Source organism: Anser cygnoides, chromosome 2 (assembly GCF_040182565.1).
Source record: "Anser cygnoides isolate HZ-2024a breed goose chromosome 2, Taihu_goose_T2T_genome, whole genome shotgun sequence".
NCBI lineage: Eukaryota > Metazoa > Chordata > Aves > Anseriformes > Anatidae > Anser > Anser cygnoides.
The window spans coordinates 119,301,865-119,317,865 of NC_089874.1; the positions used below are offsets into that span (position 1 = coordinate 119,301,865).

The 16,001-nt window shown below is 47.5% G+C and overlaps 2 protein-coding genes across 6 annotated transcripts in view; one reads left to right on the top strand and one right to left on the bottom strand.

Annotated features, from left to right (window-relative positions):
- The window catches only part of SPIDR (scaffold protein involved in DNA repair), a 203,068-nt gene extending 193,480 nt beyond the window's left edge, over positions 1 to 9,588 (top strand). For 4 of the 5 annotated variants that reach the window (XM_066992950.1, XM_066992949.1, XM_048072401.2 and 1 more), the window contains 4 exons: positions 4,459 to 4,552; positions 5,775 to 5,889; positions 6,367 to 6,420; positions 8,969 to 9,588. In XM_066992950.1, coding sequence (XP_066849051.1) covers positions 4,459 to 4,552; positions 5,775 to 5,889; positions 6,367 to 6,420; positions 8,969 to 9,097 — 392 coding nt within the window. In that variant the 3' untranslated portion in view covers positions 9,098 to 9,588. Of the gene's footprint in view, positions 1 to 4,458; positions 4,553 to 5,774; positions 5,890 to 6,366; positions 6,421 to 8,968 lie in introns of those variants that run through there. The other variant, XR_010829669.1, reaches the window with a different exon arrangement.
- Positions 9,589 to 10,277: 689 nt separating this feature from the next.
- CEBPD (CCAAT enhancer binding protein delta) lies at positions 10,278 to 12,303 on the bottom strand. The gene has a single exon (XM_048072404.2). The coding sequence runs from the start codon at positions 11,910 to 11,912 to the stop codon at positions 10,863 to 10,865; it is 1,050 nt and encodes a 349-aa protein (XP_047928361.2). The 5' UTR covers positions 11,913 to 12,303; the 3' UTR covers positions 10,278 to 10,862.
- Positions 12,304 to 16,001: the final 3,698 nt, after the last annotated feature.

Here is a 16,001-nt window from a genome sequence, read left to right on the forward strand (position 1 = left end):
CCAGAATAAATGTTTGATGCACAGTCTGGTTTATTATATTCCTTCCTTCGCCATCTTCTTTCAGTAGCCTTCTGTTCACACCAGCCTTGTTGGTATTGGCAACAGTAAGGTATACCAATATTTTTCAGGCAGATGGAGAAGATATGTCAGCCAGACTCTGAATGGTAGGGGTTACTGTCTGATTTCCCTGGAGCTCTGCTGCAATGGGTCAATTTAATATTTCACCATAGTCACCTAGCTTAACTTGGCCAATATTTGCTCACCAGCCACTTTGGATCATTGCTTTGTCTAATATTTTAGTCCTACCGCTAGCCATGCAGAAACATTTCTTATAATGAAATTTCTAGTATTTCCTAATAGTGCAGTAACATTTCATACAATATATTTTATAACACTTTGTCCAGTCAGGTTCTTAAGCCCCCCCATTTGCATAGTGCCTATAGGGAAAAGTCCTTAAAAGCCAAGTGCTTTTCAGCTTTTAAACACAGTTTCCTCTCTTAATTTAACTCTTTATGATTCCAGTAGCCCTTGTAGAAAATTCTTGAAACTGTTTTACAGTTACACTTTCAAGTATTCACCTGAATGTTCGAAAGAGGCTTAAAATAATAGCAAATAATGGTTACAAATGAATTCTTCCAGCTATAAAGCAGTACACTGAAAAGTCAGTTTTAAACCACTCAAAGCTATTACTAAACATACCTTCTCTTAGAGTACCTCCACAAGTTAGCGATGCCTCTGTGATTGATATATGATCACCTTGCAGTGACAGATCTTGAACTCTGCATAATGAAAAACAAGCACAACTACAGGCACTCCAAGCCTCAGTCATTATGTATGTACACCTCCCAGTGACACTGTGAGTTACTTGAAGGGTATTTCTGTCACTGGGTAGGAAATACTTTTTGGCTTTTTTTTAACCTCTGCAATATTTATGCTAAGAGTTATCACTTCTCTGCTCTTGTTTATTGTAACTAGGTATGAGAAGTGCCTGTCTTCTTTTGACCCATTGGCAGTGTATATATAGCAAAATTTGAGTCCTTTCTTTTTTCAGGAGAGCAAAGAAAATACACCTTTGTGATCATGTGCATAAACAAGTACTTTACTTACATAAGAGGTGTCATGCTTTCCCCGATTTTTTATTACAGGTGTAAGAATGACAACAGGAGAAATTAATCGTACAATCTTGTCTTGCTTAATATGAAATTTGCCTGGGGTAGCTTTTACCAGTAGGTTCCCACACCTTTGTACCAATGTAGAACGTAAAGTATCTTTATGTCTATACTAGCGCTATATATAGATTATAACCTCACCTTTTTGTGTAACTAAAATTATTTATTAACATTTAGGATATATATGCACTGTTTTGGAATTTGTTTAGCTACTGCCTACAAGTCTCTAATGAAGAAGTGAAACTAATAGTATTAGCACTGTTTTGTTGGTGCGAACATACATATTTGATGGAGTAATCCATGAAAGAAAAATTATCTTCTCCAAAATTCACTCACCACCTCTCTCTCACCTAGAAAAAAAAACTCACAGAATTGTTAATGTGGCTTTCAATGAGAAGCAGGATTACTTTGTTCATTGTTTTTCTTTGTGCCCTTCTTTCACTTGCCACGCTTTTAGTCACCTACGTATTCTGTATGTAGGCTTCCTCTCACCTAATGCTCGAAGGGGCTGCAGAGGCTTTCTCCACCCCTTCTTGAAGCATTGCTCCTTCCTGCTCTTTGCCCTCATTGCTGCTCCTCCTGGCTCTCAGGAGGTTGGCAGTGTACCTTCTCAACCTTCACTAGCAAAACTTCCTCGTAATCAGTGGACTATCCCCTGCTGCAAACTGTCTGTATTTGTGTCAGTGTTCTGCTCAATGAAGTCTTCCAGTCATACTTGGTCAAATCCTTCCTTCCCCACCGGAAAGGGCTACGTTGCAATCCAAACAGAGCCATCGAGTCTGTCAGAAGTCTTTATTTCAGGGAGGTCTGATCATACCAGCTCTGGGATGGAGTATGTTGCTGGTCAATGGACGAGTGAGAACCTGGGATTGCTCTCTCCTGGAAACTTAGTTCTTCTTTCAAAGATGAGTCTGTGTTTCTCACCTGTGAGCTCAGGGTTAATAGATTTATTTTCTCATCACTATTCGTTGCAAAGTAATTTCTAACCTCTGTTTGCTGTATACTAGGAGTCAGGATGGCCCTAAATGTTGGCAGTTCATACTACACAGAACTACTTTTCCTCTTAACCATACTTATGAGCAAATTCTACTTAGTTCATAGCACATATGCTGTGCAGGAATATTGCATGATTAATGATGTTTGCCTAGTGTATGATTCACATCCAGTGATTGAATTTTGACATTGCATATTTTCATGTTTAAGCCCTTACTCAGGTTTCTTTTTCAGTTTCCCTCTTAACAGACTAAACAAAATGGAGTAAATCATGTTACCTGGCTCTCTCTTTTGGATTGAAATTTTTCCCTTCCTATCTATTAATCAGGCAAAAATATTGGCAAAAAATAATAATATCCATATTCATTTTTCAAACATTTCAACCAGAGTGTTACTTTAATCCTCCTTTGCATTCCTCACTCAAGACCTGTTTTTCCAGGTGTTGTCCTGATTGAGCTATTGTCAGTCTCTTCTTAATGATGTCAGCCACAACCCAGAAAAATAGAGTAGAGGTAAAAATCTATGTGCATTTCCATTTAAAAGAAGGATCTCAGGATAATATCCAACAGGTTTGTGAAAGTCAAGCAAAATCTGAAGTCTTGACAAAGATGTGGAACTGTTCAGCTGCTTAAACTTGAGAAATCACTGTGCACACAGGATGCAAAAGACTGTCACTAGATTATTAGATCTGTTGCTTCTCGGAGTTGTATTTGTTCTGACTTCAGTGATCTCTGGTGGTTTCATGAGGGAATTCTGTTTTCATCAAAATAAACTTCTCCCGTAGACCTAATCTCAGAATGATCCTGATTCATCTTCAGATGTAATTCTATTACTTGTGCACTGGCATTCCACAGTTGCAGTATAGCATATTACTGGGGGAAAAATTAAAAGGCTTAGAGAGAAACAGATCTGTCAGAAAAAGGTTGCTGTTTCTTTTTTCTTTGTTTGTTTGTTTAATTGAAATAGTGATTTTTTTTAATAAAAAAGCAAACATACCCAGCAAAGTAGTATTTCTTTTTTTTTTTTTCCAAGAGCAAAGGAAACATGCCTCTGTTGTGGCAGGAATCATTTACCTTGAAAATGCCAAAAGAAACTCACAGTTTATCACAAAAACTGGAGAATCAAAATTATTTTTGTTACAGTCAAAGGGGTTAAATACACAGAATTGCAGTGTAATCCATGGGGGGGGGGGGGGGGGGGAGGGGGAAGAGAGAGGAGAGAGAGAGAGAGAGAGATTGAGTCATAAATGTAGTAGTTGAGAAGTTGGTTTCCTGATCTTCAGACTTGCTGTCCTTTGAATTCCCAAAGGAAAATATGGTTTTGTTGTTTATGTGTAGCTCCCTCCTTTCTGACAATCCTTGTCTCAGGAGGGTCAGGAAAGCTAAAGATTAAGACCCTGTTTTACAGACATTGTAAATGCTCCTTAGTCTCCAAGGGCTTATTTCATTTAATGTATTACATAACTGCAAGGTTCTTGCTCAAAAGGAGCTGAAATTTTTAGTCCGTGCATCTTTTGTACCAGACTGAGAGTTTATTTTATGGTAAATTTGTTCTTAGAGCTGATCCACTACGTATGGTTCAAAATACTTATAAGTATTTTCTCCATAAACAGTGCTAATTATTTCAGCATACCAATACCATAAGGCATAATACAGTCTTTAAAAGTCTTTACTGGCTTCTCATAAAACTCAGAATGTTTTTCTTGCCAAAACTATCAAAGCCCCTTATAATAGTCCAAAGTGTCTTTGGCATTCCCTTCTTAGGCACACACTTAAACCACTGGGCAAGATCTAATCTCTCTTAAATCAGTGTAAATGAAGAATAACTCCATTGGTGATGGACTTTAACCTGCATCATTGCTTTTGAAAGTGATTGTGTCTTCTAATTGGTTTGTGTTTCCTAAATGTTGATATCAAACAGTCTGGCCTGATGATTTTTCTAACTACTTATTGCCATGGAAATATTGGAGGACCAGTGAGACAAAAACAAGCAAACAAACAAAACAAAACAGAAAAGCAATAAAACTCCCAAGCAGAACAAATGAGCTTGTTTGGAAGGTTAATTTTCAAATATCCACCTTTTGATATTTTCATAATGCCATACTGTCATTCCTTGGTGGATGGACCCAGGAGAAAGGGACTGAGACTGCTGGAGAAGCCGAGGCTTGCTCTGACCCCGTGAATGGAAGAGTCTTATTCTTGAGACGAGAATAAAAAAAGAGTCAAACATGACCCTTTTTTCTGCCTGTGTTTGCTAGGTTGCATTTAGTATTTTAAAAGAATTTCATTTTCTGTAGGTACCATTGTTGGAGTTAATGAGAGCACTGCCTTCTCCTGGCCTACGTGTGACAGATGTGGCAATGGAAGGTTGGAACTGTATCCCCAGGACAGGTGAGAGTCAGGGTGCTCCGTAGGGTTCCAGGTGTTTTGCAGATGTAGCCATAACAGCAATAGGTGATGCAATAATTCCTGCAGGCACAGACTGCACTTTGTTCCTTCCTAGAACTAAGACGTAGTATTTTTATTGCTGATGAACTGATAAAGCCAGCAAGGTTAGATTAATTTATTAAGAACGATACAAGCAGATATGAAATTTTCCAAGCTAAATTTTTGCTTATAAAGATTTCATACCCCTCTGCATTTTAATGTTGGTTTTAATGAACATACCACATAAATCACAGGCCTGACTTTAAGCACCTTGAAAAGTAGCTTCTTGTATACCAACATTCTTCTTCCCAACGTTGTTACCCTGTATACCACTAATTCACCTTAGTTTTGTGCTGCACTGTGATATGTGCTATATTTTACATAAATGTAAAATGCAGACCGATTAGAGCATAAAAAGAAGGAAAGGGGTTCTTTCTATTGGAAAAGCTTACCAAAAGCATAAGGAGAAGCAGGGTGATTTCAATCCTGTTGAAACATATACCATTTTCCTAAATAGGAGAAGTTTTACTGCATATGGTCTGTTATGTATAACCTCGGGGGAAAAGTTGAAAATATAGCAACATATTGTCCTACATTACACTATCATGCAGAAAGCAAGGAGGTTTGTATGTACACATAGTAGTGTACTTCGTGATTTTTTTTAATATATTCTCAAGAACACTTTTGCTTTGTTTGGAGAACAATGTAGCATCAACACTTATTTAAGACCATACTCCAACAAGCACTTATGGCTGTGCTTAATTTTCTGCATATGGCTTAAGTGTGTGCTGTAAATGTTGAGTGCCTGCTGAAGGAGGGCCTCAATCAACAAGTCATTTAGGCCAAATCTATACTTTTTTCTGTTGCCATAACTTTTAGAAGGTTATGAGATTAATATTTGATTGCATTGTCTATAAATTGCAACCTCCCCCCACATTGCTTAAAGTTATGAAAAGAAGATCCTTTTGCTGGAAGAGTTTAGGTCCTCCAAGAAAGTTACTTAGGTCCACCAACAGAGGAGCTCATTTGCTGTTATCAACTTAGTCTCTTAGCCAGGCCTTTCTACTAGAAGTCTACCAGCAAAGCAGTTAGAGAACAAGCAAGTTGGTTTTTGTTTGTGTTTTGATTTTGCGATTGATAACTTTTCCATTCTCTGTGTTTTTCCATCGTTATTTGCATGCTTCAGAGGATCGCTATATTGCAACCAGTGCTCTGAAGTTGTCACTTCACCAGTTGTGAAAATGCAGTTGGAAGTCTTCTTGAGTTGTCCATCCCGATCTCAAAGTACAGTAAAAGTAAAGGTATGGCACAAATGAGCTTCCGTGCATTGAGTATAACGAGGCGAGATACGTAGACACATAGGTACTCTAAACAACACTTTTATAAACAGCTGTTGCAAGAAGAAAAAAAAAAAAGATGTAGGAGTATCCCATAATTTAATCTGGTGATAGACTTGTGTTTCACCGGACTGAGAATCCAGTTCCCAGGTCTTGTTCAATTAACACAGTCACTGAGTTCACCCTAAGGTTTCCAAAACATGGGATGTATCAGGTCCAACTGAAGGGCTTTGTTGGGTTGGGCCCTTGGGAAACTTTCAGGCTCCCATTCTGAACATCGTTTGTGTCACCTCTCCTCTTCTTTTTTGGCTGGAGAAACAAAACCACGCTATTGAAATCATTAATCTTTATTTAATGTGACTGTTTTAATCTGCAAACACTGTGTCTTCCTGTACATAAGATTTTTGTCATGAACAAAACTTGTTAATTTTCCCATTCCAGCTGCTACAAAGAACGATCTCTTTTCTCCTGAAGTCTGCTGCCAGTGAGGATGGGGTACGTATAATGGATGAAAGAGAGTTTAACTGCATAACTTACTATAGAGGCAGAGTCCAGGAGATGCTGTGAATCGAGCGAGAAGATATTGGTGTCACAGAAGTGGCAGGGTGGTCTGACAATCCCTCACACTGGGCTGTTGCCAACACGTGGTCAGGTCAGTCGTGACTTTGGTGGGATCCTGAAAACCTCCAAGGATGGAGACTCCACCACTTTTCCAGGCAGCTCTTTTCAGATCTACAAAAGGAGCGATAGGAGATTTCACTAGAAATACATTTTTTTCTTGTGTGCAGCCTGGGACTGATTAGGGTTGAAGTGTGTTAGTGTGCTCCCAGCACAAACCTACCCTTTGGCAATCCTACCTTCCACCTGCTGATGCCCGGCTATTGCGTATCAGGCTTTTAACACTCTCCTTTTTAGAGGAGGGGTGCCACAGATGGGATGTATGGACAGCATTAGCTCAGACATGGATCTGCAGAGCTATCTGCAAATAGCAGTGTGTCCAGACATTCAGAGCCAGTATGGGCAGTGCTAGGCTTTACTCCGTCTTCTGGCTGAAAATCCAAAGGCAGCAAGGATACAGTCCAAGCATGCTACTTTTCCAGGCTTCTAAACCCTATAAAGCACAACCGCTTTCTAATAGCACAAGTATGAAATTACTGGCAGGCAGTAATACTAGAAAAAAATTGCAAAATGCATGCAAAATCATACTTTGCAATTGGGATCTGTGTAAATGAAATGCACGTAAGCCACGGGGCTCCATGGGCTAAAGTACAGTTTATGTAATCACGAAGTAGTTGCTCCTTCAGTCTGAGCTATCAGCAGAACCCTGACATTTGGCACAGTGACCCAGATTTATCACAGGTAAGCGAGGCATTTAGGGCAGGTGCGGGGCTGTCATTGGCTGCCAGATGATCAGTAGAGGAGGAGCGGCACCTTCAGAAAGTGGGCAAGCCTGGGTAGGAGCTGGAGATCCCCCCTCTGTTGCAGTGGAAAGGGGGGGCAAAGGTCTGCTCGTCTTCTTAATTAATCATCCTGGTTCAATGTCTTCAGCTAGGTGACACGTATTGGGGTCATTTTGCTTTCTCTCTGTTACACAGCCTCCTAGTACTTTGCAATTACATCCCCTATGGTTTTAATGCGATTTATGGATAATATTTGAAGTGGACATTTCTTGGAAATTTCTTTAAGCAAAGAGATATGAGAAATTTCCAAAGTACACGTGCTCTTTTAATAGCAGTCAAGTCTTGCTCTTCTAGAGGATGTGTCTGGTTTGTTACAGTCTGACAAAACATAGTTCTTTTTCTATTTATTAGAATTCAGACAACCTCTTTTTCACGTTTCAATTTTAATAATGCTGCATCTAGAAGACTGGCACCTTAAAAGCAAACTGCTGGTGGTATTTTTTTTTTTCCTAGCTAAAATGCAGGGATAGGTTTTTTTTTTCCTTTTTTTTTGTAAGCATTTCCATCTCTGAACCGCTGCATTTTAAAAAGAAGCATGTCTCAACAAAGATTAATCACAAGAAACACCACTTCAGTTGTTGTTGTTGTTGTTTTGTTTGTTTATTTTTATTTATTTATGTATTTTTTGCCAGTGCTGCTGAAGTTTCTAAGGGTGTAGTTTCCTAATTACTTCTTTTGGCAGTGAGGTTGGTTTTAGCCACCCCTGGCCACTTGTTCCTACCTTGTGGCAGCGCTGCAGTCGTACCAATGTGGCTGTTTGTGCAGCTGCACGGCGAGTCAGGTGGTCTGGGATAAAAATAATCCGGGGGGAAAAAAAGGCTTATTTGTACCTCGAATCGGGCTATAGATGTGGTCACCGCATATGGTCAGAGGCTGGTCCTAGGTAAGGCTCACGGACGGAAGAAATGCAGGTGAAGCTGCTCTGAGGGACCCTCTCAGGCGAGGTGCCCGCAGTCAGTATCAGCAGTTCTTGTGTTAACGTGCTCTCTGTCATCCGCGAGCAACCACCCCAGCCCCACAGCCCCTTCCCCACACAGATCACAGCAGGACAGGTAACCTGCTTGCCCGTCGGCTCACTAACCGGGGGGAGCCGTGTAGGTGCAAATGATTGCAAGCGAGGCACAACGCGACGTAAAATGCAACACAAAGTTAAGGCAGGGAGGGGACGGACAATAGAAGGCTACAGACTATTTTTCCTTCGGTGGGTCTGTTGGCTAAGGTAATCGAAACGCGCTATGTATGTGCACATTCCCATGGTATGAAAAAATCCGGTGTAAGAAAGCACGTGTGGGTTTATGCTTCAGCAAAGCAGAGGTCAAGCTTGCAGTAGCTTTTTTTATTTTTTTTTTAAACAAGTTTTTGAAAGCCTGGTAGGGAAGTGGCACTTTACACAGGAGCAAGAGCTAATTATCTCAAGTGCAGTGTGTTCGTTCCTTCCATCAGTCCTAATGCCACTTTCCGAGTGCTTGAAAAAATTGTCTATTGGAAGAGGACCTCACACCCTGTGTCTTCTGAGCCGAATGCTGCTCAGAACAGAATGTACGGGACTGTTTGTTTTAATCAACATGCTTTTATCACTCCAGAGTTATGAGGTGAGGAGCGTGCTGGGAAAGGAGGTGGGGTTGTTGTGCTGCTACGTCCACTCCGCGAGCAGCCAGCCAAACTGCGTTGGACTGGAGGAAATTGCTCTTCTGGAAGCTGAAAGAAACTGAACTGGACTAAACTGTAGTCAGCTACTACAGTATCTGTGGACTTTGTGATGTGGTTATCTGTTAACTATTGCCACAGATAATGTGTAGTGGGAGTGCGATAAGTATTAAGATAGTGTATTAAAACTGTGATTTATAACAGTGTGCTAACACTGAGAAATGTATCTGTTCGACTTTCTGAACTTTTCTGATCGGTTCAGAATTTGAGAGCATGGTTCTTCAGTGCGTTTTTTGTTTTGGAGTGTGAAAGATCTTGTTCTGGAATTTCAAACGGTTGTGATTTTTATTTTTGTTTTATAATGCTGTATTTATTATGTCGATGGAAAATATTTTACTGATATTTTTGAAATAAATACCTTGCTGTACGCAGTGAGCGTCGATCTAAGCTGACAGTTTCAGCAGCAGATTCCAGAAGTGCTGCCTGCCTGCCACGGTGCCATCGCCAATTGTAAATTGTAGTGTTTGTTATCAGCTTGCAATAAATGTTACAAAGATTTGAACAAGGCGTATTTTAAAGTATCAAGCATAAAAAGTTAATGTTTTACAGCAATCAGCTACCTAAGCATGGAAGTACCACGTTATCTGTAGCTTCCCACAGAGCGGGTGTTTCATTGTACAGTTTCTATTACATGAAAAGAGTAAAGTGCCTTGTCGGCCACACCACCGTCCTCACCCTGACCGTATGGAGAGGCGGATCACGGGTCTAGCTTCTAACCATCCCGTCAGACAACACCAAAGTCTTCCCATGCGGTCATTGTTTGAGAAGCGATACAAGAACTGATGTGAGAGTTCAGGCTGAGATTAGGGATTTTTTTCATCCCGTTTTGTGGTAATTCACCAAAATCTCCCGGGTCAGAGGATGAGGAGTGAATGGTTTTGTGCAGGTCCCGGCAGGCGAGGAACAGCAACCTGGCTGCTTCACTGCTGGTTCCCGTGGCCGGGGGTGGAAAGTCTGGCTGGCGTCCGCGGCGGTTGCTAAAGGAACGGCCAAGTTTTGAGCCTCCTTTTTTTCTGACCCCCCCCTGCTTTCTTTCCCCAGCCTTCTCCAGGCCTCCCAGCCCCTTACCTGCCTCCCCAGGGGGCCGAGGAGCACCGGGCCGGGCCGGTGCCACCCATGGGCCTGTCCCCGCCGCCCTCCCCGCTGTCCCCCCGCCCGCAGGACATACGGCAGACGAGAGCAGACTTGGTTTCAAACGCTTTTTTTGTTTTGTTGTTTTATTATTATTATTAGAAATGCTGTAAAAATCGATATAAAAGGTCGGGCATGCTCAGTCTTTGTCATCCTACCGTCTAAAATACATGAAGGCTTCGAATCATTTTAACAGGTGTACCATAGCTGCATCAGTACGAGTAAAATGTAGAAAAGACAAAAAAAAAAAAAAAAAAACTACCATTACAAAAATAATTTAAGGGGAGAGGAAAAAAAACAAAAGGCGTTTTGCTTTTTTTTTTTTCCTTTTTTTTGAGGGGTGGGGTGGGTGGGTTTTTTTTTTTTTTTTTTTTTTGGTTTGAGTTTTTCGCGGTGAAAGACCCAGGCATCGCCCCGCGTCGCCACGGCACTCGGGAAGCGGCCGCGCACCGGCGGGGGCTCCACCGCGGCTGCTCCTTCCTCCTCCTCCTCCTCCTCTTCCTCCTCGTCGTCGTCCTCCTCGCCCGGCCCGGGGCTGCGCGGCCCCGCGGCTCGGCCCCGCGGCCCCTGAGGTATGTGTGCATCCAGCCACGGCCCCGTGGCGGCCGTCCCTGCGGTCCCCCCGGGCTCCCCCCCCGGTTACCGGCAGTCGGTGCCCGCGGCGGGCTGCAGGAAGGAGGCGCCGGGCAGCTGCTTGAAGAAGTGCCTCAGGCTGGTCAAGTCCCGGGTGAGCTGCTCGATCTTCTTGTGCAGCTTCTCGTTCTCGGCCGAGAGCTCGAGCAGCTTCTGCTGCATCTCCTGGTTGCGCCGCTTCGCCTTGTCGCGGCTCTTGCGCACGGCGATGTTGTTGCGCTCCCGGCGCTGCCGGTACTCGGGGCTAAACCTGTCCACGCACTTCTTGCCGCCGCGCTCCTTGCCCCCGGCCGCCGCCGCCGGAGCCCCCCCGGGACCGGAGGAGGGCAGGGGGGGCCCGGGGGGAGCCGGGGAGCGGGTGCTGCAGCTGGACGGGGAGCTGCTGCCCGGCGGCTCGGGGGAGGTGGGCGGCGTGGGCTGCCCGCTCAGGTTCATGATGGTCTGGGCGCAGGTGGCGATCTGCGAGGGCAGCAGCGACGAGGAGAGGTCGCTGTCGCTCCAGTCCGGCTCCTGCTTCAGGGCGCCGCGGGAGGACGACGACGACGACGACGAGGAGGAGGAGGCGGAGGAGGCGGCCGAGGAGGAGGAGGACGACGACGAGGAGGAGGAGGAGGAGGAGGCGGCGCGGGGCTCGGCGCCCAGCAGGGTGCTGACGGCGGCGCCCAGGTCCTTGGCGGGCAGGTACTCGCCGTAATCCCCGCCCCGCTCGGGCTTGTGGTTGCTGTTGAAGAGGTCGGCGAAGAGCTCGTCGTTGCACAGCTCCAGGTTGGGCACGGCCGACATGGAGTCGATGTAGGAGCTGAAGTCGATGGCGCTCTCGTCCTCGTACATGGCCGGCGCGGCGGCGCTCAGCTCGGCCAGGTTGGAGCCGCTGCCCCCGGGGCCTCCGCCGCCGCCGCCGGCCTCGTCGCCGCTCATCCCGCGGCCGCCCGGCTTGCAGGCGGCTCCCGGCCCGCCGCCGCTGCCCACCTTGGCGTCGTAGAAGTTGGCGGGCTCCAGGCACCAGCTCCTATAGCATGCCGGCGAGTCCAGGCTGTAGAGGGCGGCGGCGCTCATGGGCGAGCGGGACGCGGCGCCGCAAGGACGCGGCCAGGGGGCTCCGGGACGGGGGCACCACCCGCTGCTGCTGCGCGCCGCCCGCAGCTCCAGCCTCCGCAGGTGGCTGCTGCTGCTGCTGCTCCTGCTGGTGCTGCTGGTGGTGCTGGTAGTGCTGCTGGTACTGCTGCTGGTGCTGCTCCTGCTGCTGCCGGTGCCCCACTTCGCCTCGCCTCCCGGGGGCCGGGCGCTGCTTCCCCTGCGGGCTGCGAGGCTGGACGGAGGCTGGAAGCCGGCCGGGGCAGCGAGTCGCGGGACCTGGGAGCGCAGCCGCCCGCTCGGTCCCTTCTTATACGGAGCCGGCCCCGCCTCCTGCCCCAGTGACGGGGAGCGGGTGTTCCCGGCACCCCCGGGGACCCGGGGGCGGGAGCGGGTGGGGTGCGGAGGCCGCGGGGGCCGGGCTCCGCCGCTGCCCCGCCGGGAGGGGGGAGCCTCGGCCCGGCCCGGCCCGGCCCGTCCCGTCCCGTCCCGTCCCGTCCCGTCCTGCCCCCCCGGGGTGCGCGCAGCAAGGCGGAGAGGCGCTGCCCACCCCCCCCCCCTTCACCCCTTCCTCCTTTGCGGCACCTGCCCGGCGACCCCTTAAAAAAATTAATAAATAAGTAAAAATTTGCATTAAATTAAAAGCCACCGAACCCTCCCGCTCGGGCAGGTGAGGCGGCACCGCTGTGTGTCCCCCACCTCTCTTCTCCCCATCCCCGAGCTGCTCCTGTTTCTTTCCTCCGGCGGGGTGCGGAGCGCTGCCACCTTGTGGCCCCGGTGGGACGGGGCGATGCGGGGAGGGGGCAGGCGCCGGGGTCCCCGACATCCCCTGTTCCGTCCCCGAAATCCCGCAGGCTCGGCTCCTGCCGGCCCCACGCGAGCCCCGCTGCGCTCCCCAGCACCCAGGCGCCCTCCTGAGGCACCGCGGGGGCTGTCACGAAACTTTCGACGGCTCTCTTTTTAGGTTCGTTTAATTACTTACGCCGCTGTTTGCCACAGCGTGAATGTATTGGCTATATATATAGCTAGCCATAGGGTATATATTGACCATAAATAGCTGGGACCGGACTGCTGTACACTCTCCGTCTGGCTGTTAACTCCTCGGGCAAAGACTTGGGAGAGCAGCATTAAGTGTGCCCCGTCCGGCAGGTGAGGTTTGGCAGGGTCTTGTTCCAGCAAGAACAGCACTGCCATTAAATTCACAAAAACACCAGGCTTTGCTCTTCGTGGGCTTGATCATGCAGCCTTCATGTAGGTGAGCATTAAGCACTGAATTTGACAATTTGACAGTAACACAAGAAATGGATTTTTTTTTTTTTTGGGGGGGGGTGCAAACAATTCTCTTTGTCCACATCAAAAACCAATACGCCCAAACACCCAAATCCAGTTGTGTGTTGTTGTTTCCTGCCCTCTCCCAGCAGTGGGGTATATCAGTGCTGCGTGAGTCTGCCCCCGCTCCCTTCAGGCTGGCTTTCCGGCAGGGAACCGCAACTGGAGTCCTTATCCCCAAAGGAGAGCTGGTCATAAGGTGGTGTTGGTGTGCAATCCCCAAACAATCTAATTTGTTACCCATCACGTTACCCAAAAAAAGACTAGATTCACCTCTAGATCACCCACCTGCCCCTATGCACTCGTGCACAGCAATTACTCTCAGAATTCCTCAGTAAATGGTGAACTGCAGGGCATGGAAAAACCGTGCAAGCCTCAGTATTTGCCACCTGTCATACCAAAGCCCCATCATGGAGGGTGCAGATTTGTTTATGGTGTCTTCGGGACCTGGAGGTGTGTTTACAGCTCTTTGAGCAGACCACCCGCCTCCCCGGCTGTCCCCTGGGAGTCAAGCTGGTTGCGTTTGTTGCTGAGCCTACCTGACAAGAGTAGCCCTCAGCAGAAAGCTTCTGTGTGGTTCATGGTGTGAAGCACTGGTGTTTTAGTACACCTGCAGCAAAGCAGCCAGGAGCACATAAGTCAGTGATACTTGCTGCTCACCAGAACGATGGACTTTTGTCCGGGTGGCTTTGGAAGATCTCCAAGGAGGGAGCTCCACAACCTCTCTGGGCAACCCATGCCAGTGCTCCATCATCCGCACATAAAGCAGTGCAGCCTGGTGTTCAGAGGGAGCCTCCTGTGCGCCAGTTTGTGTCCCTGGCCTCTTGTCCTGGCACTGGGCACCTCTGGCTCTGTCCTCTTGGCACCTCCCTTCAGGTATTTACAGACACTGATGAGCTCCCCCTGTGCCTCCTCTTCTCCAGGCTGAGCAGGCCCAGCTCTCCAGCCTCTCGTCACAAGATAGGTGTTCCCATCCCTTCACCATCTTGGTGGCCCTACCTTGGACTCTCCTCAGTTCCCAGTCGAGCTCTGTCTTGTATTGGGGGCCCAGAACTGGGCCCAGCACTCCAGGCGTGGCCTCAGGTCACCTCCCCTGACCTGCTGGCGATGCTTTGCCTCACGCACCAAGATACCTCGAGCCTCCTTAGCAGCAAGGGCACAGCGCTGGCTCATGTTCAGCTTTCACGGGCAAAGAAGCAGACACAAGAACTTGAATCCCTCACCCAGACTGCTGAGTACCTGAACCACTAAATCCTTGCTTCTCTCCGGGGTTCAGGAAGTTTTAGGGAGCTGTTAGAAACTTTATAAGCATTTGAATTTCAGAAAGTTTTCTATAAAACCTGTTTCAGGTTCCTGCTCAAGCAAAGAGGAGCATTTAAACCTGGAAAGAAAGGACAAGAAGCCTTTCTCTAAGAAGCCTTTGGAGAGGAAAAAGCAACACTCTGCTCTGGAGTGCCCGGCTCTGAATCCCAGGAAGCCGAGCCCTCAAGGGGGAGGAATTAAAACCATAGAAATAAAGAGGGGGACATGCCACAGGGAAGGAGAGGAACCAGGGCAAGTCTTCAGCCTTGCTTTAATCCTCCCTGTCCTTCTCTCCATGCTCTCTCTGGCAGCCCTGTGAGAAATCCAGGGCCTGCGCCAGGGGGAGCAGGAGCCGGGCGAGGCTGGGCCCATGGCGGCCTTGCAGTGAGGCAGCAAGGCCGCAGCAGCAGCGGGGCAGCATGAGCGGGGCTCGGCCTCGCGGGAGATCATGCACGAGTGTTTTGTGCACAAGCTGGGAGCCAGGAAGAGCCGAGGGAATGGCACACACAGGCGGGGAGGTGCAATGTGCTCAGGGAGAGGCAAAAAACTGCCAATACGTTCCCAGGGATGGGGCAGTGCCTCCTTGGGGGGAGGCCCGAAGGCTGGCATCCTTGTGCTCTCATGCTCTTCTGTGAACTTTTAGAATCACAGAATTATAAAGGTTGGAGAAGACCTCCAAGATAATCTGGTCCAACCATCCCCCCCCCACCAATGTCACCCACTAAACCACGTCCCTAAGCGCCACGTCCAATTTTTCCTTGAACACCCCCAGGGACGGTGACTCCACCACCTCCCTGGGCAACCCGTCCCAGTGCCTGACTGCTCTTTCTGAGAAGAAATGTCTCCTCATTTCCAACCTAAACCTCCCCGATACTGGGCTTGCATTGGTTTCCAACAGGGATGTCATGAGACTGAAATCGCAGCTATGGCTTCTGCCTAACTAAATGAAATCTTGCAGTGTTACACGCTGTGAGTGCAATAGACACACATACAGCTTACCCTCTCCTGTCCCACCAAACAGGAAAGAAAACCAAACCAACTAAACACCCTACCTAGATGCTGTTGGTTTAAGGCAAGATATAGCTATTTGGTAGCTTTGGCTCAGTACTAGGGAAGCTGTCAGGGTTTGTGGAGGATGGCCAGCATGCCACTGTTTTGTGTTAAGTGCCATTTCTTGCAAGCAGCGTAGCTTAAAAATGAATTCCTTAAAACTCAAAGCATTTACAAATTAGGTGTGCAGCGTTAATGAAACGGCTCATCACACCCTCAGTCATGGGTCAGTGCTTGGTGGTGGTGGGGAACAGTTTTAAGCAGTGGTAATAAATCCCTATTTTAACTCCCTGGTTTTGAAGAACGTGGGTTGGGGAGAAGTTTCTTCAAGTGTACAACATTGTTTCCCCTAACTCCAGGAAGCGGCTGACCAAGCCCTTTGCTATGAGG